We start from the raw sequence: 26,465 nt of genomic DNA on the forward strand, positions 1-26,465 counted from the left end.
AAGTTTGGAGCTCAATCCGTCAATTAATTTCACGACAAATGTTACTCACAAGTAGACCTACTGAATACAAGCAAATAAGCACGACATAAGATAAGGAACACGCAACGTTTGATAAGACAAACCGAAAGGGCACAATTTCCCATCATGCAACGATACCCGCGCCATTTTGCATTGCAAACGAACCTGTGTTCCGGTTGGATTTCACGCCGTTAGCGTGTGAAAAAATGAGCGACTTTGAGTTTGAGGTATAGTACGGCTTGCCAAGGTATGCAACGTTCTCATTTGAAGGAAAATGTGCAGATATAGAATGTGCAGCAAAAGTCTGAGACTGGTGAATTATGTCATGCTGATCTTTGCAAGTAATGCAACTGGAATGCACGCCGGTGTGGTGGTTTGAATCTTTGATCACGATTGATGAACGGAAGAAATGGGGCCACCACTGTGACTCGTTCCTGATGCAGAATATGAGGCATAACAGACATTGATTTATCAGATTTGATTGCGGTGCAAAATGCAGACATGACGAATGCACAGACCCAACTGAAATTATAAGGTTTTACTTCAAGATATGTGACGACAAAAAACCAATTTTGTTAAAGCCTCACTATGCCTCCCGTAAACCATCAGTTTCAGGTCACGGACACTGTCAGGCTTTTACACACAGTACAAACACCCTTTCGTTTAAACACTTACTGCTAGAGAACATAGGTGCCCTCCTTAAAGAGCAAGCATTTTTCAAAGAATTTATTTTTGCGTGGTCAGACAGATTTACCATAAAACAAATCGGAAGCCTCGTTATGGTGCTGGAACTAGCTTTTAACCCACTGGCTATACTTACTCGGAGTGTATACAGGGGTCAGAATCTTCCCAGTGTATACACTCCGGCCTTAACTTATGGTCGCGAAGCAAATATTGCCATTCGACACCACTTCGCGATAGGTACGCAGAGCAGTTGATTATATTTATAAGAGAACGATAACAATCTGATGCTGTACGGCCATTGCTGTAACGTAGATCACAATTTTGGGGTGTACTTAAAAGACCAGACACTGAACCGCATCAACACACACAGCGTCATTAGCTATGTTATATGAAGTCTTATATCGCGCGCGTATCTCCAGACTCGGACTCAAGGCGCAGGGATCTATTTATGCCGTGTGAGATGGAATTGTTTACACAATACATCACGCATTCACATCGACCAGCAGATCGCAGCCATTTTGGCGCATATCCTACTTTTCACGGCCTATTATTTCAAGTCACACGGGTATTTTGGTGGACATTTTTTTTTTATCTATGCCAATACAATTTTGCCAGGAAAGACCCTTTTGTCAATCATGGGATCTTTAACGTGCACACCCCAATGTAGTGTACACGAAGGGACCTCGGTTTTTCGTCTCATCCCAAAGACTAGCACTTGAACCCACCACCTAGGTTAGGAAAGGGGGGAGAAAATTGCTTCCGAGCGCAAGTGCGTTACCACTCGGCCATCCAGTCAATACTTTCTAACGACTTGTTAGAGGCATTTCATTAGCTACAGATTTGTAACAGAGCTTTTCATTGTCGAAGTGTATACAGACTCACCGATCCTGTATACACTCGGAGTGCGTATAGCTTTTGCCAACTTTTAAAATCAAAATAATAAATTGACAGCCTGTGAGACAAACATTCTTAAATCATAAAGGAATTCTTTTTTCTTCAAGATAAGTTCAGTATATTTTGAAAAAAGGGAGCCCTGAAGCAGGTCACGCAAGGTCGTGTTTGTCCAAAGGACCAATGCATGTGACTGCATTCTTTGAAGTCTACTGCGTGTGACTCACAGTCGTTTGTTGCATTTTAGATTCAGAGGTACATTATTAATATTATACACAGCGAGTCGCATTGAAACCACAAACTGATAACTACATTGTGAAAAAAGGAAAGTGGGTCACACAGTTCCACGATCGTTCAGGGGTAGTATAAACCACGAGAACTGGGGTCAGTTTCATAAGCCAGAAACACAGTCGACCAACTGCAGTTGTCCGAGAGAACCACAGTAATCCGACGTTATCGGGTTTCACGAACAAAATTTCAGTCGGCCGACTGCGGGTCGTCTCACCGGAAGTCGCCCAAACACGGTGATGCTCTCCCCCCAACAGTGTGTTCGGCTTACTGCGGTAAACCGAAAATAAATGTAATTATCCGCACAGTCAATGGCAGAATGCTCACACTTTTTTGGATTGTGAGCCAAACCTTGTGATTGTTCTTCGAAATGTATCTATCATGACGCAGTAATCTAGGAGACAAGTCAGGGTTATGTCTTGAAGACGTCACATTATGGCGTAAGAGGGTTAGACGTCACGCGAAGGAATTACTGAAAGTCTCGGTCATTGTTATTTTGAGCGGGCCGAGACTAGTTTTTTCTTCGAAATCGGCCATTTCCACGTGCGAATGAGCAAACGGAAGTGGTAATGTTGCTAAATTTAGCCTTCGACTTGGCCATTCGGATTACTGTACAGTCGGTCGACTGCGGTTGTCCGCAGGTGACGGTGATTCGCTCATGAAACGCGCTTTTCGGTGACCCGGCGATCAACCACAGTCAATCGACTGTCAGTCGGTTCACTGCTATCTTATGAAACTGGCCCCAGGTGTGAAGTTTACGCTTACTAAATAGCCATTCAAACGAACTGTGTCGTTTACTGCTGTTAAATGCTTTTGCTAGTGCAAGTGTGTTCCATTAGGTTAGAATGGCTTATTTTGTGAAAGATTACATCGTTCTGTAAACTTCATCTGAGGCGTAGTGAGGCTTTAATGTTACATGGCTTATGCGGGGTATGATATATGTGTTACATAGCTCCTCTCAGAATTCAGAACTTACACTGACAGTATACGGCTGCATATGTTCATGGATGAAAGCAAACATTCAGCAGGATTCAGAGGTATTCACAAGTAGTGCGACATTTGAACTTGGAAGTGATGTCAGCTGGCTATAAAGAGCTGTAAATTCGGATTTTCACTGTTATTCATGTCACCAAGTTAGAACTTCATTATTTATCAAGGTTATTAATATTCCCTCATTTCTTGCTCTGTACACAAGCGCACATACACCCTTATCAAAGAAAATCGCAACCATGCAATAGATGCTTCCCTACTACATGTATTCGAGAGATCCACGGTCAGCGAGTTGCCCCATTGCATAACACAACATACGGACACAGTCATCCAAACAATAGAATAACGGCTATATCACGCCGTTAGCGATTATAGCGAACAGAGGAAGGTTCTTTAACTTTACCGCAGTCATGTAACTTTAGCGGGTCTATCTCAATCTGGGTTTCATAAATTGAATGGCACTTAGGGCTATATAAATTTATGACTCAGACAGTGCCACTATGTGGTCAAGTGCTGCTAATCAGGTCATGAATACCCGTCCTGGAAATGACCTTTCTTATTTGCTACTTTTTCTTCTGAAGGTTCTGCTAAATATATAATTATAATGGAGTGGCTCAGGAACTAGTCAGTTACGGTGCCCGCAGTATCGGGAACCGACAGTCACACTCACAGGTATCTCAGAAAAAGGACTTTCCTTGTTTTGCCTGCATAACATACAGCCGTTCATAGCTCACTGCAGCGAATTGTGCCATCGTTTATGAGGTCAAAGGTTCAAATAATGATTTAATCCCTGCCACCGGCTTACTTTTTAAAAAAAATTATTTATATTAAAAAATCCCTCAGTGGGGCACTGCGGTTATGAAATTAAAGGCCCCTCCTGTTTTTGGAACCGCAGGAGCTTTCTAGTTTGCTGTTAGGTAGATTTTTGGTTCCTCTTTCCTGTCATGCTCTCTTTTTCTTCATGAATTCTTTTCTTTTTTCTGCCTTCTTGCTCATTCACCTGTATTTTTTCCAAAAATCTCTTCTCTTGCCGCTTGTCTCGCGATTCATGTATAGTTTAATCTGTTAGTGTTCTGATGTAAGTCCAGCAGTAGATAGGTTAAGCCTATTTAAATATTTTAACATACTGGAAACTGGTAATCTTCCAGTAGGTATTAATTTAGTTTTACTAAAGCCTGCTGGGACACAAGTAATGGGTTAGTGCATTTGTAAACAGGAATCGCTTGACAAGTGGCCCCCTTCATCCCCCCCTTCCTCGTCCTGATATGGCTCTGCGTAGTCGGCTGGACGTTAAGCAACAAATAAACAAACAAACAAATATTAAAAAAAATGTAACCTGTTGTTTTATTCATACATGGCAGGTAAAAGGCTGAAACTTAATAAACTGTTTAAATAGTTCGTTAAAGATTACAAACATCAACAAGAAAGGTTAGTTTATGAAACCTTTAATCACAGAGTATACATAAAACATTCATATATATTTAAGTTTAAATAAAATGATTTGCGTCTATCCCGCAGAGGGGCACTGCGGTTATGAAATTAAAGGCCCCTCCTGTTTTTGGAACCGCAGGAGCTTTCTAGTTTGCTGTTAGGTAGATTTTTGGTTCCTCTTTCCTGTCATGCTCTCTTTTTCTTCATGAATTCTTTTCTTTTTTCTGCCTTCTTGCTCATTCACCTGTATTTTTTCCAAAAATCTCTTCTCTTGCCGCTTGTCTCGCGATTCATGTATAGTTTAATCTGTTAGTGTTCTGATGTAAGTCCAGCAGTAGATAGGTTAAGCCTATTTTAACATACTGGAAACTGGTAATCTTCCAGTAGGTATTAATTTAGTTTTACTAAAGCCTGCTGGGACACAAGTAATGGGTTAGTGCATTTGTAAACAGGAATCGCTTGACAAGTGGCCCCCTTCATCCCCCCCTTCCTCGTCCTGATATGGCTCTGCGTAGTCGGCTGGACGTTAAGCAACAAATAAACAAACAAACAAACAAACAAATTTGCGTCTAATTAATAATGCTGTTGACTGTTGTATTTTTAATTAATTCTTTTTCTTCAGACTTCACCTCCAAAGGAGATTGAGATTGATGCAGACGGAGAGGGAGGAGAGGCACTGCTGAAGAAGTCCCCATCTCCTGACGCAGAACCTGCCAAGACAAACGGGAAGTCAAGCAGTGTACACCGCCATCGCTCAAGGTCACGCTCTCACTCTCGCTCCATGCACAGACACCACAGAAGGTAAACTTAAAACCTGCTTCATTTCTTACGCTCCTAGGACATTTGAAAAGAGTCAAGTAATTCCTGTGGTAAGGTTAACAAATATACTTAAAATTAAGTGACTCGTGCATGCTATCTCAGTATCTGTCTCCAAAGCAGAGATCATATGCTTTTAAAATGAATTCACCAAAGTTGCTTTCTTTACTCGTTTTACTATTACTAGCTTGTCAGTAGTAATTAATGCTTGATATATGTTACGTCTGAACAGTAGATGATGAATTCAGGTCTGAGATTAAAATGTGGATCTCAAGGTGTTTTGTCTTCTTCCAGTCGCAGGCATCATTCTCGCTCTCGGAGTCGGTCAAGAAGTCCACGACACCGCCGCAGGCATTCCCGACAGTAAGTATTGCAGCGTTGGATCTACCATGAATGCAGTCTTGCGGCCCCCTTCCCCAAAACGCTCACAAACACTGAAAAGAAGGAAAAAAACCGCTTCAATGGTGGTTTTATTGGGAGTTGTGAATCTTTAACTTTCACAGTACCACTACTGAATTTTGTTATTTTTGTTTTTATGTACATATTGTATAATTATTGTCTGACACTGAGCTACTGTGGATGTGAATTACTGGATGCGTTCTAGTCGGAGAAAGATGCAATGTTTATGTGCACCAAAATCGCCCTTCTGTCAGTTTAAGATCCACAATGTCATTTTGAACGCCAGTTCTTCACCAATGTTGTGTTATTTTACCCTACTGTTGTTTCGTTTGCCTTCAATTTACAATATAATGGTGCAAATCCTATTTATTGAATGTAATTTTGAATAAAATGTAATTTTGAATGAATAATGATGTTCGGTAAATTTTTGTGTGCAGCTCACGAAGTAGAAGGTAAGAAATTTTATCTCCTACTTTCATCGAAGGGGAATTGTGCCGATTGAAAAACTGAGGAGTGTAATTTTGAATTGCTTTGATCAAGAATTGGTGCTCTTCGTCATTCTCTTATCTGCTTGCTGGCATATTAAATTAAATGTTCATTATTGAAGACATGAATATTGGAGTGGAACTGTTCAGACAGGAATGGCCATGCAGAGAAAGCACTTTCTAAAAATATAGTTGAATAGTTGATATATGATGTACAATAATGTAGGAAGGTGAAATTAGTTGGAGATAAAAATGATAACGGAAATGATGCACTATTTCAATGTAGTGTTCTTGTGAAATAAAAAATGTGAATAAGGGAAACAACCCAATACTCCAGCAATGGGGAGGTGGTCTTCCCTTTGCTCATGTGGCCACACTTATGTATAACACTACCAGCAGTCCAAAGGGGATGGCTAACTCTGCAAGGCCTGTTTTTTGTGTATGAATCGTGATGTTATTCCAGATTTTGCTGGGGTCATTACTGTTTTTCATTACTGGCTAATCTAACATGATGACTTGTTAGACTTTTTGTTAATCTTTTTTGACTCAACGCTGTCGGTGAGGTGCCAACAGTCAAGTGTGGAAGAAATCTCTGTCACACGACCGAGTCAGAATAGCAGTTATGTCTTACAGCTTTAATATTGGAGAAATCATGAAGATACTGACAATTGTTTGGTCATCCGTGGAAGTCTCGCCACAGGAGCCATGGTTGAAGAGATCTACTTATTTGAAAGAAGTGACCAAACACAAAGAACAGTCTAATCCTGCCCGTTTTTAGCAGATTATTACTGAAAAACCTTAGATTTTGGCCTGAGTACTTCTTTCCTGTTGATAATTGATCTTGCTAATAGAGTTTTGACCTCACTTGATTCTGATCATTACTGTTCCAGTCGAGGTCGACGAGATGCTGATTATGACAGGCATGACAAATACGCTGGGTCATCCTACAGTCGCGGCCACAGTCGATCTCCTATGTCTACCAGAAAGCGACATGCAGGGGATAGGGTAAGTATTTTGAGATAACAAGTACATGTAGTACTTGGAATATTTTGTTCAGTAAGGGTTCCTTTTGTTTCGAATGGATTTGGGTTCAAGGGACAGGGTAAGTCCTTCATGATACAGTGGAACCCCCATTTTAAGACCTCCAGCATCTGAGAATCAGGTCTAAAGCTATGTTTTTATACAGCGACCCGACGGCGGCACGATGGTGTCAGCGAGTTTGCGACAGCGGTAAAACCGATCGCAACAGTAGTAAAAAAGATCGCATGTTTGCATATGTGTGGCTGCGGTGACGTGCCGCGCGACGGTTCGATGGAAAGATTTTGTCCGCTCCTGGAGTGAAAAAAACTGAAGCTGTGCGGCGCGGCATTTGCGCCCAAAGTGGACGTTGTTTTAGTAATTACAAATATTCAGAGACCTCGAACAACCAGCTTTATAATCTATTTTGACTGTTTTTTCGTCAGATAAACTTATTCCCTGAGCTGCACATCGTCCAGTAAGGATTCTTTAAGAGGTTGTCAAAGACACTGGGTTCCGTTTTTTTGAGCTTTTTGTTAAAATAAAAGTGGATTTTCCATTTCATTTCTCTTTTTTTTTTCAATTTTCTCACCAACGTAAGTAGCTTCAAATATAGTTGACCTTAAATACAGCATAGTTAAAGGAGTTTTTGACGGATTTATCATTAGAAGTCAAGCCAGAAAGAAAAAAATCTGCATACCATCCCGCTTTTAATGGAAACTGACGACAAAATTTGTTAGTGACATCGCGTTTTTGTAGCCATCGCGCTGCTAAATGGAAACATAGCTTTAAAGAGAAGGGAGTCATAAAATGGAGGTAAATTTATAGAGGTTATCAACAGAAAATAAACAAGTCGCGTAGGGCGAAAATACAACAAATGTGACCCTCCACCACGAAATGAGTCGCATGTCACCTCGCGCGGTTCTGAGCTAGGCTTAATATAAGTCCGGGGAGTGTCTGGTAACAGTGTGAGGGTCACCTTAGTCACAGGCTTATAACTCAAACAGTTTTCGTTCTTTTCTAAAACGGTTTTCACCACTGGATAGAGCATAAAACACTCTTTGTGAAAATGTAAAAATATGAAAATCATGCAAAGGTGACATGCGACTCATGTCGTGGTGGAGGGTCACATTTAGTCAAGTAGCTGTCGAACTCACAGAATGAAACTGAACGCAATGCAACGCAGCAAGACCGTATACTCGTAGCATCGTCAGTCCACCGCTCATGGCAAAGGCAGTGAAATTGACAAGAAGAGTGGGGTAGTAGTTGCGCTGAGAAGGATAGCACGCTTTTCTGTACCTCTCTTCGTTTTAACTTTCTGAGCGTGTTTTCAATCCAAACATATCATATCGATATGTTTTTGGAATCAGGAACCGACAAGGAATAAGATGAAAGTGTTTTTAAATTGATTTCGAAAATTTAATTTTGATCATAATTTTTATATTTTTAATTTTCAGAGCTTGATTTTAATCCAAATATAACATATTTATATGTTTTTGGAATCAGAAAATGATGGAGAATAAGATGAACGTAAATTTGGATCGTTTTATAAAAAAAATAATTTTTTTACAATTTTTAGATTTTTAATGACCAAAGTCATTAATTAATTTTTAAGCCACCAAGCTGAAATGCAATACCGAAGTCCGGGCTTCGTCGGAGATTACTGGACCAAAATTTCAACCAATTGAAAAATGAGAGCGTGACAGTGCCGCCTCAACTTTCACGAAAAGCCGGATATGACGTCATCAAAGACATTTATCAAAAAAATGAAAAAAAACGTCTGAGGATATCATACCCAGGAACTCTCATGTCAAATTTCATAAAGATCGGTCCAGTAGTTTAGTCTGAATCGCTCTACACACACACACAGACAGACAGACACACACACACATACACCACGACCCTCGTCTCGATTCCCCCCTCTACGTTAAAACATTTAGTCAAAACTTGACTAAATGTAAAAAGGAATGTGTGTGTGTTTGTGGGGGGGGGGGGGGGGGGGGGTCTACTGTAGCTTATACTTAATGGCTTATTTTCTTTTTTTTTTCTTTTTTTGTATAATAAAAAAACCCTTGTGATTTGTTGTGAATGCTTGTTGATGAAAATATAGTGGGGCTTACCCCTGGAAGTATTGTGTGTGTGTATTCAATGCATTACTTTATGTGTAACTGCACTTTAACACACCTTCCCATGGTGAGTGCACTGAAGAAATCATTTTAGTCAGTTTCCTCATTTGTGCTAGTGTCACAAAACATAGAACCGGAGGTGTCTCCAAAGCTTATTGCTTTGGCTATGTTTACAGTTTTAAGATTTTGGATAGGTCACATGCAACATGACTGATAATGTGATATGATATTAATAGTTGGTTAGTGTTCACCCTAACTGTTGTCAACATGCTTGTGTACTTTCTTGTGTTGAACAATTTGTTGGGGTGAGGTTGTTGGTGGTTGCACTTGCACATCCTTTAATTAAAATTCAATGAATTTGAGTGAGTCTTGTGCAAATGCTCGTAGTGACTCATGTACAGCAAGTTAATGCTGTTCGTACAAGCTATTCCAGAGCCCAGATGGTTTACTTTTGCATCCGCCTTGTGTGTCTTTGCAAAATGAACATATAAAACTGGCGTGCTGTCTGTGCAGGATAACCCCGACCCAAACCGGTGCATTGGAGTGTTTGGCTTGAGTCTGTACACCCAGGAAAGAGGCCTGCGGGAGGTGTTTGGTCGCTACGGACCCATTGAGGAAGTGCAGGTGGTGTACGACCGCCAGGTGAGATATGGTCAGTGCGGTTTGGCCCACTCTTTCATGTACCCATGAAGGAGTTTAGTGGGAGCACATTCTAGTTTCTGCTGGCCAGGCTGACTTGTTTGTAATCGGACAAAGCTTTCTTTGCATGAAACAGGTTAAGGTTTAAAACAGCACGGCACTCTGACAGATAAAGTTAAAATTTGGGTGTGATATAATATTCGAGACTTATAGTGTACAGAAGCTTTTGTGCTCAGCCTGAATACCAACTTGAGATCACTAACTATACATTTTTTTGTAGATATTTGTGGGCTTAGATGTTGAGGTTTTCCCTACATTGGAAGTCCATACCTGTCAACCCCCTCCAAGGCCAACCTGTATTTATATGACAAACTGTATTCAAGGTAACAATCCCTTACACATTAACTTTTTTTTTTTAAATACAAAAACCAGCTTCAGGCCTGTTTACCCCCCAGAATCACTCTCATGAATGAACTTGATTTTAAACAAGTTTCATCTACATGATGGAAAATAACCATGTTTGAAAAATTTCTGACATTAATGAAAACCAAAAATAACACAGTTGCCTCCCTTGTCCTGATGTAAATTATCAATAATTATTGACTCAAAACTTCAATTTAAATGAGAGAACAGTTTTCGCTAAGTTCCAGTTGGTAACTTAATTTCAAAACGGCTCACTGGTGAAAAGGAAGTAGGTTTGGAAAATAGCATAGGCACTGTCAGGTCTATTTTTAGTACTCATTTGCATAATCTCTCATACTGCTTTTCAATTTATCATTTCTGGAGTTAAATTCTCAAATGATGGTTGAATCATAGATTGAATTAAAAGAGAAACAAGTAACTAGTAAGTTTGTTCCACATTCTAATTTTCAAAAGGACGGTCCATGTATCTAACTCAAAATAAAACTTGTCAGAGATCATGCAGATATCTGAAACCGGGAAGGTCACTGAAGCCATGGAAGTGGGCTAATTTAAAGGATTCACTGACCTACATATTCAAGCAGTCGATCACTACAAGGGTGTGTGTGTGCAGAATTGCAGTAGGTTGTGGTGTTGTGTATCTTCAGTAAATGACTGTCAATATTTTCTTTTGTTTCAGACGGGCCGTTCTCGAGGTTTTGCCTTTGTGTATTTTAGATCATCAGACGATGCATATGAGGTAATAGTACTGCAGTTTATACTCGTCTCTGTGACATTTTTTTTTTATCTTTGGATTTATTTCTGATCCCATAAACAGCCACATTTTCTCTGTGTGGGTCGGTGTAAAGTATCATGGTTATGTGTTCTCAATATTTTTTGTCTCCTTAAACTTCTGATTGACAGAACTATGAACACAGGACATGAAGCATCTTGGCTTTTGCCTTCACATTATTATCTTTTACTCTCCTGACTTTCCCAAGTGCATCATCATCCGTGCACCATTAAACAAATTAACAAAATGTTGCTAAAGTCATTGTTCTTAAAACATACATGCCTCCCTGTGTAGACAGTTATGTCAGCCGTCACAAATCTGCCCTGGCCTTTGCATGGTGCATGAGCATCCTTCCATTTGGACACATACCAAGAGCCAACAGCTGGGCTGCTTCCTTTGCAGAATTGATTTCTCAGACAGACATGGGTATTACTTACTTTCATTCAACCAAAAAGTCCCACTCTGCACAGAAAGCAGCCAGGCTGTTGTTGATATTGGGTATGTGTCCAATTGGAAGGAAGCTCTTATCTCACGTAAAAGCCAGGACAGGTCCGTGGTGGGTAGCATGATGGTGGCTTGCATGAGAAGGAAGGTATCTATCTTTAAGATAAATGATTCGAGTGTAACTCTGTTCACTGCAGGCCAAAGACCGGTGCAATGGCATAGACATTGACGGGCGGCGGATTCGAGTGGACTTCTCCATCACAGAGAGGGCACATACCCCGACACCTGGCATCTACCTGGGCAAACCATCCGGCTCACCGTCAGTCTCTTTTTCTTTCTCTTTTTCCTTCTCAGCTAAATAAACAATTTTTGGTAATAACTGTCGGGATTTGCAAACGTTGTGGAAGAGTTGCGCCCCTTACCCTGTACAAACAAGGAAACATGTCGACAAGTTAAAACCACGATCACAGCAAATAACTGACTGATGTGTATGTTATGCAGTGTCCAATCCATATGATGTCCTGCATATTGGAGCCATGATTCACTTGGTCTGCAGCGATAGCTAAGCACGCGTGTCAGTTTCCTTGCCCTTGGGGTCCTGTTATGGAGTGGTATAGCCCGGTTTCTAGACAATCATAAATGTCTCTACACCACTCTATAAGTTTAATGTTTGTTTACAGGCTTGAATGTAACCTGAATAGTTGTCCGCTACAGTAGCTTACAAGCACAAGCGCACACGCATTCACACACGCAAAAAAACCTGGTGTTAAATGGATCTTGACACTGCCAAGACTAATTATTATTAGTTACAAAGCTTTTTACATCACAAAATAATTTCCGGGCTTCGACCAGTACTCTAGGCCGACAACACCGCTAGAAACTCTACAGTCCAAGACGCAGACACCTTTTGGCTCCAGAGGTGTCGTTTGGGTCGGCCCTTTGGCCAATCGCCGATTTGTTTTTACTTTGGCCGAAACGGCCAAATGTCCGAAGAGTATTCGCCTAAATCGGCCAAAGTTTGTCCAGTTTTTTGTATTGGTCAGGCTTTGATTGCTAAAACTGCTGCCGATGTACTTAGTCAACTGACTGGCATTTATTTCCTTCGCGAATACCAAAAACGAAACATCAATGTTTTGAACGGAAACCATTGCAAAATAATATAGATGCCAGAGTGGTTTCCCTTGGACATGAAAACTACACTCTCACTCTCAGCGTTTGCGTTCGCCGGTTCGCGATAGTTTATCAGTCAGTTAGTGCTTTCGATTTGGATTTGAACATCATGTCGCAACCAAAAAAGAAAAAAAACTAAATTGGCCAAGGTTTGCTACCCTTCGCCAAGGTAAGTGATTCCGGACAAAATGACAGGAACACCGCGAATGTGGACAGTGTCAGTGTGAGTGGTAGTAGTGTAGCAGACGACATAGCAGACGATAGTCACCGCGAATCAAAATCTGCTGAGCCAGAGAATGAAAAGCTTCCTCCAAATCGTGGTTTTTCAAGCAAAATGGCTCAGCCTACACGGTCTGTAATCGGTCAGTGTTAGTCTGTCCGGCCGTCCGTCCGTAGACACCACCTTAACGTTGGACTTTTCTCGGAAACTATCAAAGCGATCGGGCTCATATTTTGTTTAGTCGTGACCTCCAATGACCTCTACACTTTAACGATGGTTTCGTTGACCTTTGACCTTTTTCAAGGTCACAGGTCAGCGTCAAAGGAAAAATTAGACATTTTATATCTTTGACAAAGTTCATCGGATGTGATTGAAACTTTGTAGGATTATTCTTTACATCAAAGTATTTACATCTGTAGCCTTTTACGAACGTTATCAGAAAAACAAGGGAGATAACTAGCCTTTTCTGTTCGGCAACACACAACTTAACGTTGGGCTTTTCTCGGAAACTATAAAAGTGACCGGGCTCAAATTTTATGTGAACGTGACTCATTGTGTTGTGAATAGCAATTTCTTCCTGTCCATCTGATGCCTCATATAATATTCAGAACTGCGAAAGTGACTCGATCGAGCGTTTGCTCTTCTTGTTTTTCTTCATTTTTGAGTCACTTGAGAAAAAGTGACTCTATGTAATCGGTCAGTGTTAGTCTGTCCGGCCGGCCGTCCGTAGACACCACCTTAACGTTGGACTTTTCTCGGAAACTATCAAAGCGATCGGGCTCATATTTTGTTTAGTCGTGACCTCCAATGACCTCTACACTTTAACGATGGTTTCGTTGACCTTTGACCTTTTTCAAGGTCACAGGTCAGCGTCAAAGGAAAAATTAGACATTTTATATCTTTGACAAAGTTCATCGGATGTGATTGAAACTTTGTAGGATTATTCTTTACATCAAAGTATTTACATCTGTAGCCTTTTACGAACGTTATCAGAAAAACAAGGGAGATAACTAGCCTTTTCTGTTCGGCAACACACAACTTAACGTTGGGCTTTTCTCGGAAACTATAAAAGTGACCGGGCTCAAATTTTATGTGAACGTGACTCATTGTGTTGTGAATAGCAATTTCTTCCTGTCCATCTGATGCCTCATATAATATTCAGAACTGCGAAAGTGACTCGATCGAGCGTTTGCTCTTCTTGTTTTTTTCTGTCTGCGAAGCCGGGGGAAGAGTTAATTGTTTAGTTGTCACAGTATGCGACACGTCTTCCTTCTAACCATACTATATGATGTCGAGAGCGGATATCAGTGAAGATAAATTGCCATTATTTAATACAAACGTTAAAAGAAATAATGAGTGGCTGCTGACACCAGTTGATCATGTTTAAAATCAAGGATCCGGAAACAGACTACTTCCAATTCAGTAGGGGGGGCGACTATCCTCAACCCGGCGGGTCCCCAGGTGGCGGATAGGGGAACGGCCCCCAGATATGGGGGCCAGCTGCGAATATAGAATACTAGAATGAATACCCGCTTCGCCGGGTAGCCGGCTTCGCCGGGAAGAAGTACTTAGAGCCGTACGCCGGCTTCGCCGGGTCCGAACAATGGACCCGCCAAGCTTAGGTCCCTCCCAGATTCGTGGAATGGGAACAGCACGAAAATGATTCAGTGGCCATAATGCCATTCCTGACCATATCGAGTCCCATCCTTGTCGACGAATGTAACCGTGTTAATCACCTTTGGAGGCGAACTCCACTCAAACAGGATTGAGCAATTTATAGCTTATCTGTAAGCCCTTTTGAACTGTTATGGCTTCTCAAAGGAAGGCCAGTACATACAAATACACAAAAGCCGCCAGACCACATCACAAACAGAACTGAACAATCCCCAGGTGTTGCTCACATAGAGAGACACACACACACACACACACACACACAAACACAGAGAAGCCGTATCTATAGAGAGATAGATGACAGTGTATTTTTCGCGTGGCTATAAATTGATTCGACCTTTGCACTTTTACAGTGAGGATAATTTACGGGTCCAATTTACGTTCTGGACACTGCGGTGACCTTCTAAAAATAGTAACAGAACGCCGGGAATATCCGAAGACGCCCCACTCATATTATAGTGCACCATACGAAGGAAGGGAGGTAAACGCTGAAAACCTGGAGAAGATGAGAAGATAAGGAAGAGTTACTTTAACTTATAATGGTGAAATGAACACAAAAACCAAAATCGGTTCAGCGCTGCGCGCTGAGAGCACGTGTTGAAATATCTCATCGATGATATTGTGTCCAGGGTGTAGCTGAATACGGTGTCCAAATTTGAAAAAGATCCACCGAGAACTTTGGCTTTGGTGTGTCGGTATGGGGGCCCGGGTAGCTGAGGTGGAACCAAAATAGCTGAGGTGGAACCAAAATCGGTTCAGCGCTGTGCGCTGAGAGCACGTGTTGAAATATCGACCAGGTTGTGTCCTGTCCCGGGTCTACCTGAATATGCCCACCAAATTTGAAGCAGATCCATCGAGAACTTTGGCCGTGCATCGCGAACTCACACACAGACACACACACAGACACACAGACACACAGACACAAGTCGTATATATATATAGAAGCAGTCCCGGACCAACTAGCGGTGTCTCTACCAGGACGGGGTGGGTTGGCAGATGGCACTGACTACCCTATAAATGCCCTACGTGTCCGATGACGGTTACACCATGCGGGTAAGAGCCGCATTAAAAGCTCTAGCCCCGGGGTGGGACCCCCGGTAAGAAATCCCCCATGTGTTCCCATGGTTAGGTTTTTGAGCCAGGAACTAAGGGCGGGGTAACCCCGAAAGAAACCTAAGGGCTGAAGTCGGAGGATCTGGGCCAATAGGCGTACCTTAACCAACCACAGATCCACGCAAAAACGCAAAATAAAGCGAACGACAAGAAGAAATCAAGGATAAGCAACAAATTGTTTATAAAATAGCTAACATTCTTCAGCTTGAGGGGGGGCTTTGCCCCCCAGACCCCGCAACGGGACCCTGGACCCCAGGTTCTACCCCCCTCTGGCTTAACTGCTCCGCCCCTGTAATCTGTGTTCCTAAGACAATGATTGTATGTATTGGTGTTCCCCTCTTGAGTCTTGTGCTTCAATGTTGCGGTGACTTTGTATGAGCCAAAATAATAGCCGAACATTTTCCAAGATGTCCTAAAGCTTTCTGACAGTTTCGGACAAATGTCCCAACATGAAAATGTCTGGCAACACCCCTGGGCTCAAACAAAGCAGCTTAACAGGTAAGACGAATAGGTATTCTACTGTACGTTACCCTACTGCCATCTTTCGGCCCTCAAGATGTTGGTATGGCTGTAAGTCCTTCAGACGACTGATAAGGGTGCACCAGTCCTCACGACAAGCAACCATTGCTTGACGTAGTCCTTGATCCTTCCAGTTCGTCTCAGCGGCTAACTGTAGAACTCTGCCAGCCCTCCATGCCATGGACATGTACACCAAGCCGCAGTCACCAGTTCAGTTCAGCCTCCGTCGATGAAAACCCTCCAGTTGAAACACTGTAAAGTTTATAGTCCATAAGTCAACTTGTCTTTAGTTTCTTTCACTCGCACAATAAAAATACTCACTCGTCCAACATATTAAGCTGCATGAGCCAATATAATTATTTACACGCTAATTCCTGTTTTCTAAAGCCAAGAAAACGTTACGGAAAACCCTCACATGTTTAAGCAGTGTAGCACAATAGCTTAGGCCTACACAATAACGTTAAACACAGAAAGTCACTCTTCTCACATACGACAACATGACATGAAAATATAACCGGTTTCAAACATACCTCGAAAGAGTGTAAAGCCAACATTTAGTACAGTCGCCGGCCTGGCATGAATATGAAAATGGAAGATATCACGTAAACTGATAGGGAAAGTTCTTCAGTCAGATACCTAAAACAGGAGCCCGTCTGCTAAAGTGTTACGAAAATCATGAGTCGAGCTTGGCTCCTTGACGGCGACTGATTCTACAAAGTCATTCTTGCTATGACATTGGCATTGAGCTGTCGTCTCCATCACTTGCACGTGAAAAACCTTGTCAGTTACACAAAGGTTCAACTGCGGTCAACGTGACGGTATGCAGCCTATAGCCCTTTCCAATGTCTGACCATCGCTATAGTCTATTCTATTTACAACAATACACATTACCAAAAATACGAGTAAACCGCTTCGTAACAGGTCCTGACATACATATCGGAGTCAGTTATTTTGCTGCGATTGTCGTTTTAACTGGTTGATCAAGTTATTCATGTTTGTACCAGGTAAGGGGCGCAACTCTTCCATCATGCTTGTAAATCCAAAATCCAAAAATAACCCTCCACCCATGTTTTCACAGTTGCACTAACTAGTCCACTACATGTGCATCAAGCAAAATGAATGCAAGCAGGTGAGTGGGTGTCAGACTTTCGCATTTCACAACTCTGATATATCATTGACATCACATAATCATCTGTTTGACACACACGTGTGGTTATTCCTACAACTACAGTGAAGTCCGGGTACAACGAATCTCAAAGGAGATACATTTTAGTTCGTTATATCAGCAATTCGCTGTAGAGTTTTCAACCTTAAATGGCCTTAAGACAAGTTTTCCCACTCACCTTCAAATGATGTCCCATCGATCTTTCCTTGGAGAGTACAATCTCTGCATGTTTTCAACAGCTTCATAATATAATCCATAGAGAGAGGCATAGTTCAAATGTTCACTTTACTGTCACAATTTTAGAAGTAACATTTAAAAAGTCGTGTAAAAGCATGTACATGTACATTCTGATCAATCTCCGATTTCATGGTGTCCACCAGTTCTGTGGCATGTACTACCCTGGCCAAGTTTCCTCTCAAGACATCAAAGAGATCACCTCATAGGTTAAACTCCCCATAGGTTAAACTGGTCACTGACCGGGGTGCAGGAAGTGTTTCCTCTCTCATATGAAAGGGGAACCACCTCTCATAGCTAAAACTGGGTCAATGACCCCTGGGAAGAAGGTTAGTGTCTATAAACAAGGCCACCCAGCTATCACAATGGACCTGCCTTTGATCTCGCCTCACACGCACGTTGTAGCCTTGTGACTTTTAGAGACAAAGCGGCTCTGGGGCGATGAAAATGTGTTTGTTAAAAGAGGGGTTCGTTATGCAAATAAGTTCAAAAGGTTCGATGTAGCCGGAAAGTAACAAGTAAAAAATAGAAGGCTGTCTGCCGGAAATCAATGGCAGTTTGTTATAAGAGTGTGGTCGATAAAACCACAATTAGACTTCACTTACTCAGGTAAGCTCGTCATAATTATGTAATTTCGTTATACCCAGGTTCGTTATAGCTGGATTCCACTGTATACCTTTTTCTTGGTTGATGTTGCTGTAGTGGCTTTTTGCTGTGTCGAGAGAAAAATATCATTTGTGGATGCAGATGCACAAGTATTTTACTGATCATTTTCATTCTGAATTACAGAAGTCGTTCACCCGGGCGTCGACAGTACACGTCTTCATTCCGTCGTTCCCCATCACCCAATGGTTACAGCTTCCGTCACTCACGATCCTTTTCCCCGCCCCGTAAGTATTACTGATGACTCCCCCCGCCCCGGCTGTGTGCCAGAAACAGTGGTGTGATCACTGATATATCATGATGCTGGCCAGGTCTATCATTTCTGGCACCTTAAAAGCTGACTGGAACAAAAACAACTCATGCTTATGTGTGACTGCTTGTGAACCACGGGTGTAGTCATGTGAATTTGTTTTCCTCATGAGTGCATAAAAGGTAGAAATTTCTGTGATTTTACCGGTAAAAATCTCAAGCTTCTGGAAATGGAATCAGCAACTATTCATACTTCACCAGTTAATTATTGGTTTGACTGATTTTGTCTTGACAAATGTACGTACCATATTTTCGGGACTATTACAGTATTAGGCTCTTCATTGTTTAAGGCGCAACCCCCACTTTTAAGAAAAATGAGAAAATTTCTCACAACAGGTGTGCGCTTCCAGTGTATTGGCTGTAAGTCAAGAATGTGTTCAGAGTGGAAATACTTTTTCTCTATAATGTGCGGTGAGATCAAAGTGTCTGCATTGTAAGAGTTGTTTGGTCTTGTGACCTCAGGTTTATGACCACATTTTCAGCTAGCCCAGCTGCCTGCCCTAGTTTACAGACACTGACCTTCTGACCCAGAGTCAATGACAGAGTTTCTACTATGAGAGGAAACTTTGTCCAGGTCATAGAAGCAGAAACATGCATATCATTAAAGAGGGAGTGTTCTGTTTCTTTGAATAGCGATGTGTGTACATCTTTACTCTTCTTATAAAGCCATACACAAGTAGATACCGGTCAATAGGGCGCAGGGGTTAAACATTGAAGAGGGAAAAAAGTTGCGCCTTATAGTCCCGAAAGTACGGTACTGAATTTTCAACTTGGTTTGTCTAATTGCTGTGATGGAAGACCGATTTCTTTGGGAGAATCGAATTCTTACTTTTAAAGAAAGCCTGGTTTAGAAAACAGCTAGCAGTATCACTGCATAAGCAGTCTGTAAGTTTTTGTGAGAAATGAGGTGTCGGTCAAAGATCTTTTTATGACCCATTGTATGTATGAAAAGAACAAGTGTTTTGATTACCAGCCACTTCGAGCAATAATTCCTGTGAGAGCTGCGCGTGCAGTTTTAATCTGGTTTTGAGTTGGGACCGGATGTGATCAGTATTTACACACTCAGAGAGATGTGCTGCTGTAGACAACTTGTTTGTGACATAGGCTGCTGTTTTAGCCTCTTAGCAAGTTTTTGTTCTCGTTGTACACATTTTCTTCCATTTTTGTTTCAATACTGCAACATGATTGTAATGAATTCATTTTGTTGTATCAAGAATCATTCCCAGTACATATCCATGTGAAATCAGCCAACTAGCTGTTTAGAAAACATGCATACGAACACCACACACAGACACACACATACCTGCACACACAAACCTACACACACACAAACCTACGCACACACACACATTCATGTGGCAATCATTAATCATTCTGGGATGCATGCACTCAGATTTCACCTTCCGGGGTTTTAACTTCCAATTGGGAAAGAAAAGTGTTTGAGCTGAGTTTGTCTCAGATATTGTGTGAAATATGAGGTTATTAGTAATATTACATGTAATTACGACTCTTGTTTATGAACTCTGTTCAGCTCATTTTCAAAATGTTTTGCTGCAAGCAACCACTATAATATTGCTAGTTGAGGCACAAAAGTTATCTGGTGCTGTTGTATGATACATTTTCCATTTCAAAAGTAATGACTTGTTTTTTTGTGCCGTTGTTTCTGACTGCAGAGTGTGTTTTTTGCACAAGTAGTTTATGAGGAACATCTTTCTCCCATGCAGATTCAGACACACACACACAGATAAAGTGTTTTGGGAGGTCCTTTATAAAAAAAAAAGAGCATTGCAGGGTGTAATTAATTAGTTTTGATTATTCCCCTGTATTTTTTTCGCACATGGTACATTTGTTTTCTAAAGACAGAAAGTGAAGATCTTCGTGAATTTTTAAGCAGGCGGGAAATGGAATTCTAATTCATGGACTGAAATCATTGATTAGCATCAACACGGGTGGTGTAAACTCTCACCTTCCATGAATCATGTCAACAACAAAATCATGACCTTCATTTGTTGACGCTGCTTTCGTTATTTTCTTTTGGGATCTTCTTCTTCTTCTGCGTTCGTGGGCTGAAACTCCCTCGTACACTCGTGTTTTTGCACGAGTGGAATTTTACGTGTATGACCGTTTTTACCCCGCCATTTAGGCAGCCATACGCCGCTTTCGGAGGAAGCATGCTGGGTATTTTCGTGTTTCTATAACCCACCGAACTCTGACATGGATTACAGGATCTTTTTTGTGCGCACTTGGTCTTGTGCTTGCGTGTACACACGAAGGGGGATAAGCCACTAGCAGGTCTGCACATAAGTTGACCTGGGAGATCGGAAAAATCTCCACACTTAACCCACCAGGCGGCCGCGACCGGGATTCGAACCCTCGACCTTCCGATTAAGAGGCCGACGTCTTACCACCCCGCCACAGCGCCCGTCTTCTTTTGGGATGATTACATAGCTGAGAAGAAAAGCTCCCCCTTTTTTTTTTGCGTTGAGAAAAGATCACAAAAACACAGTGCAGTTGTCATGTTAACTTTTTGAAAATATAAAATTATAATTGTAGACTAAAGCTCAGATTCAGAGAAAAATGTCTGTTAGAAACAAAAGCTCTGGGACATTCCGTCTGCATCTTCCTAGAACGTTGGAATTTTCAAATTAAGAACTTGTATACATCCTCGTCACGTTGGTTTTCATTTTGTACTGACTGATATTTCCTGTGGCTTTTTTTCTTTTGATAACATTTGACAAGCAGTCATTTTTTTTTTTACATTGTCACTATGTTCAGAATGAGTCATGAAATTTATTTATCTTGACAAAAGATGGTGAATGTGAATGGGCAGTCGTGACTGTATCCATGAAAACAATCTGGTATCGGCTCAACGCTGATCAAACCTTATTTGTGAATCTCCTTGTTTATTTTTAGAGAATTGTTGGTAGTTTGTTTTGACAATAGTGTTGCTTTTCTGAAAAAAAGTTTATAAAAAGAGCTTGTTTCTGTTCAGACGAGGTTCATTTTGTTGCTGTAAAATAAAAATGTGCTGTTGCATTACAATTAACTATGTGTTCTTTTCTTTCATGTTGCCAAGGTTGATGAAGAAAGAAAAAAGAAGATTGAGAAGAAGGGAAATGCGTGAAGAAATGCAGTAAAGGAGGAGAGGTTGAAGGCTCTAAAGATGGATGGGTCAAAAAGAAGGGAATGGCCGAGGAAGTTGGAAAACTTCAAAGCAGAAGTGCGAAGAGCGCGTCAAAGAAAAGGGGGAGGTGTAGAGAGAGGGACCTTGCAGGCTAAAGGATGCGGTTGTCTGAAGAAATGTCTAGCTCCCTGGCTGATTTTCTCGATGTGAAGAAGAAAGAAGATGCTGCAAGAGTTCAAGTCTCTGTTCCCGAAAGCGGGTCCGAGAAAGTCAGGTGGCAAGTATCAAACTGAGCGCTCTTCCTGTGGAGAATGGAGTTGTTGCAGAGTTTCCATGAAGGCGTGAAGTTCTTGGAGTGGTATGGAACCGTGTTGTCTGTCTGTGTCACATGAAAGCATTCACACTTTCGCAAAGAGTAGTACACCCTTTTTTGGGGCGGGGGGGTGGGGGTGGTCTAAAGTCTGACAGGATCAGGTCTTTAAATTTAAAGACGCAATCCTTACTGCATTCATGGCCATGTTGACTGGCAGTCACAGCTCTGTGCAGAGTTTTGCATGGAATAAGAGCATCCTTTCACTTGGACACGTACCATAAGTTGGCAGCACAGAGAGGGAATTCTTTGGTGAATTCATTTAGCAGAGTGACACAGGTGTCGCTAAATTAATTCAGTAAAAATTCCCACTCTGTCAGGGTGTTGATTTTTGGCGTGTGTTTGAGTTCAATGCTGCTCTTATGCCACATGAAAGCTTGGACAAATATGTGGTGGTGAACATGATCGGGATTACACCAGAGTATGCAAGAGTAAGTGTGAAAAGCGAGGTAGATTTACAGACATGAAGAACAGAGAATTTGAGAAAGCAGTGAGTTGAAAGGGAGTTCTAATATACAATGCTGGCCTTTTATTTTTAGGCTGAGCTTTCTTACATATTGTTTGTTGCTGCAAAAGGTAAAAAATAAGTAGACATGAGAAGCGACCATGATTAATGTGCATAATTGATTTTTGCTTGTGAGTTTCACTCATTTCTGTGGGTAAACATTTTTCTGCAGTTGTCAGCCTTTAGAATCTTTCACACCTATGCAAACTGTCAGTGCTTTCATTGTGTTGCATCCACTTCCTCAGCTTCTTACTTTCTGTGCATGGGTGCTTTTTTTTAAACTGCGTTAATTTATACCACTTACTGGAGCAGAGAGGTTGCAGAACTGTCAGTGGGCTTTCTGTCTTTTCCCTCTGCTATTCTTACTGCTTGTACTTTTCATGCTTTCCTCGTACTGCCAGCATCAGTATTTTATCTGCATGATTTTATCATATTCCCTCTGAGCGAGTTGCAAACAGGCAAGCTACATGTGCTATGGCAAAGTTGTCTTTTCTGAGCTGATTAAAGCTGATTGAGCTGGTTAAATCTTCTACAGTAGCATAAGGTTAATAGTTCAGCAAAAGGGGTTTAAGCTCGTCCTAACCATTTAAACATACTAATAATCACTTAAACTAATGAGGTTTTGGTGAGGGTTTCACCAGCACAGTGTGTGTGGCATAAATAAATGACTAAATTCTTCCTTCCTAACATGCTGTCTTTCCATGGTGCTACAGGGACAAATACTATATAGCTTGTAGCATGTGAGTTTAGTTTTGTGTTTTGACAAAAGTTTTTCTTGGGGTTAGAATGCAAAAGAAAAAAAATCTGACTTGCAGGTACACGGGTATGTGTTAGGCTAATAGGGAAAAAAAATTCAATGTTTCTGATTCCCCTTCTTCTTCTTCTGCGTTCGATGTTTCTGATTCCCCTAATATACAATTATTTTCTTCCCAGCCCTATAACTTTTGTAAACCTTCACCCAAAAAAAAGACAAGTTCCCACGATATCTAGCTAATAAAAAGCCACATGCGCCTTTGTAACTTTAAAAACAAACTTCAATTAAAAAAAAGAAAGCCTGATTTACTGCCCCCAGCTTTTTGCACAAACAAACTCACCCTTGTACTGGCGCATGTGCACACCCAGTTTGTAAACAACATGTTTGACTGACAGATAAAAGATACAATTTCTCACTAACATTGCTGAAAGATCTATTCCTTCTCCTGCAAACCATCTGGTAAGCCATCACAGATATGTACGGGTACCACTTTATTTGTTTTGGGTTGGTTTCTCTCTCCCTCCCCCACTCTCCTTCCAATACTTGCATAAAAAAGAAGCTGGTAAACCTGAATTGTTTTCCCTACAGGACTGAAATCTGGAAGAAATATTTTCAGCATAACTGCTAGTCTGAGACAGTATTTTGTAGTCGCAGAGGCCTTAACTTTCAGTGTCTGGAATGCTGTCAGTTTTTATTTGTGTGTGTTGTTTGTTTTTGTTTTGTTTTGTTTTTTTGGCACAAGAATAAAGTTCAGTCATATGACGTGTTTCCGACTCCCTAACCGACCCTTTTTTTTCCTCCTGACCCCAGAACTTGTTTTGACCTAAACAAAATTAGATTAATTAAAAATGATAACACTCCATTTTGCAGACTTTACAAGGAAAGTGACTCTTCTCAGGCATCCTGGGGACACAGCTCGCACAAATTCCTGCCAATAAAAACCACATACGCCTGTGTAAATTAAAAAAAGAAATTCAATTAAAAAAAAAAAAGATTACAAAAGTAAAGAAGAAGAAAAAGTCATGGTAATAGTTTATTTCTACACAACAGGAGAATAGCATACTTCTGTAAATGGTTCATACCTCGGTTCTCTTCATTCTACCGGGCAAAGGTATATTGCTGAAAGGACAAGTCATATGTGCATGCGTCTTTCCCCTGCTACCGTCAGACCAGAAAAGCATTTGTCTCATCTTAGCTGTAATTATTCATGCTGTCGGAACGTGCTGCAAGTATAAATCATATATTCTTTCCAAAGAGAGCAGTTACACATGTGGTTAATGGCTCGTTTTTATTACTGTTTATTGATTTTAAATTTTTTATTTGTAAACTGCACTGCCTGCTTTTGGGATTGATAATTTATTTATGAAACTGCCCACTGTGTTATGCATCTGGTTTTCTTTTATTGCATTGTGTTTAAGTGCAATTCCGGGGTAAACATTGGACGAGTCATAACATGTTTTAACAAGTTGAAATGCGCTGGAGCCGGGAACGTTACAGACAAGTTCAAAACACAGCATATGATGTTTAATGGCAGTCTGTGACAGCAACAAGAATTGAAGGTGTTAACTGTTTGTATTTGGGAGAACGTTTATTGCAGTTTCCCACACAGCAGACAAGGGGAATGCCATTTAATGTCAGATTATTGATTTAAGATTTACAGTTGACAATGGCCTGAACATTGCTTGTGGTCATTATTTATGAAATCTGAGACAAAGAACTGATCCTGTGGTCAGTTTACAGTTTCGGGGAAATAATGCACTGTGGTTTCAAATTTACCTCTGCAGGACTACATAATTTTCACATTTGAACGCTTTGACCACAGATTAGGAATGCAAGGCCGTGTGTGTGACACAAAGATAGTTCGTTTGTTTCCTTGTCTGTTTTTTGATACATGTACATGTACTGTCTACGTAAAATCTTCTCCCCACAGACACACACTGAAATGAGAGCCATAACAGATAAGGCTATAAAGCACTATATCATCTAGGGCAGCCAAATGTTTCTTTTTGTGCAGCTGCTGTTTGGCCGGTATGCGGTGCCGCCCGGTTATTATCAATTGTCCAGCGGACCTTTGTATGGAATAAAGTCAATCAAACTAATGTCAGGATTTTGTGTTGATTTTGATGCGAGTTTCTGTAGCGTGTTGGCAAGGTGACGAGCAGGTTTACTTACACACACTAACACACACACACACACACACACACACGGCTGTCACAGTGATCATTGGATCGCACACTCTCAACCAAACGTCCAGGTCGACATGTACATGCTAGTTAACTTGAAAAACTTGAAACTACAGCATGACCCCCCCCCCCCCCTCCCCCTCCCCCCCCCCCTCCCCCTCCCCCCCCCCCCCCCCCCCAAAAACAAAAACAAAAAAAGAAAAAAGACAAGCGCAGTTCAAACTTGAAGATATGTGTCGCTGAACAAATGCGAGGACTGTCAACACCACTGGCGCAGAAAGCATAAAAAATACTTCTTTTGTTAAAATATGTGAATATCATAATCATAAAATTGCATGAATTCAGGCTTAAACTTATGCAATGACCCAATGTTATGTCGCGACACCACTCTCGCATATTTACACAATACACACGTACACCACTTCCATCCTCATACCGCACCATCTAAAACTTCACCCTGGTAGTAACATTTCCAACATTTATTGAGCTGGTATATACACATGTGTATCCACACGTCCACAAACTCCCCTGACTGGGGTTCAAAATTCCACGAGCAACAAACTTGCTGCTGTACATTCCTCTTTAAGCAAAAAAAACCCTGACAAAATTTAGAAATGCACCCCCTCCGCTTCTCTGTATCCAATTGCCCTCATCTGTACCAGCGAATCAGCAGGCCCCTGGCTGACGTCTCAGCTCTGTTTTGCCCATTACGTACTATACTTGCAGAAGTAATCTGGTGGAGTCCACCAACCAAATCACTCTGTTTAGCACGCCAACCCCTGGCTCTCACAGGGGGAGAAAGACTAGCAATGGATACAGGTCGGTAATGGTGCAGCCACAGGACCCTCCTCCACTGAACCAGGCCACAACAACATGGCCTTTTGTAAGGGCTCAATCCTGGGAGGATCCTGCAGATATCGTTAAAGTTACTGATCCTGCAGATATCGTTAAAGTTACTGAATAGTGTGTGCTTCCAAGCAGAATTACTTTCGCCTGTGGCCATGTCTATCTTATGCCCCCACAAAGCACCGTAACACAACAGTAA

General features: G+C 41.3%; 1 protein-coding gene across 3 annotated transcripts; it reads left to right on the plus strand.

Annotated features, from left to right (window-relative positions):
* Window positions 1-103: 103 nt before the first annotated feature.
* Window positions 104-25,336, plus strand: LOC138981664 (transformer-2 protein homolog beta-like). Of its 3 annotated transcripts, none has more exons than XM_070354657.1 (11): window positions 104-245; window positions 4,925-5,103; window positions 5,413-5,481; window positions 5,955-5,969; window positions 6,893-7,007; window positions 9,659-9,787; window positions 10,884-10,943; window positions 11,618-11,739; window positions 18,302-18,402; window positions 21,561-21,966; window positions 24,108-25,336. In XM_070354657.1, the coding sequence occupies exons 1-10, from the start codon at window positions 225-227 to the stop codon at window positions 21,563-21,565; spliced, it is 816 nt and encodes a 271-aa protein (XP_070210758.1). In that variant the 5' UTR covers window positions 104-224; the 3' UTR covers window positions 21,566-21,966; window positions 24,108-25,336. The 3 variants fall into 3 exon arrangements, with proteins under 3 accessions (XP_070210758.1, XP_070210759.1, XP_070210757.1); XM_070354658.1 differs by having other exon boundaries at window positions 25,252-25,336; XM_070354656.1 differs by lacking the exons at window positions 21,561-21,966; window positions 24,108-25,336 and having other exon boundaries at window positions 18,302-21,530.
* The last annotated feature ends 1,129 nt before the right edge of the window (window positions 25,337-26,465 follow it).

Source organism: Littorina saxatilis, linkage group LG12 (genome assembly GCF_037325665.1).
Source record: "Littorina saxatilis isolate snail1 linkage group LG12, US_GU_Lsax_2.0, whole genome shotgun sequence".
In the NCBI taxonomy this organism is placed as follows: Eukaryota; Metazoa; Mollusca; class Gastropoda; order Littorinimorpha; family Littorinidae; genus Littorina; species Littorina saxatilis.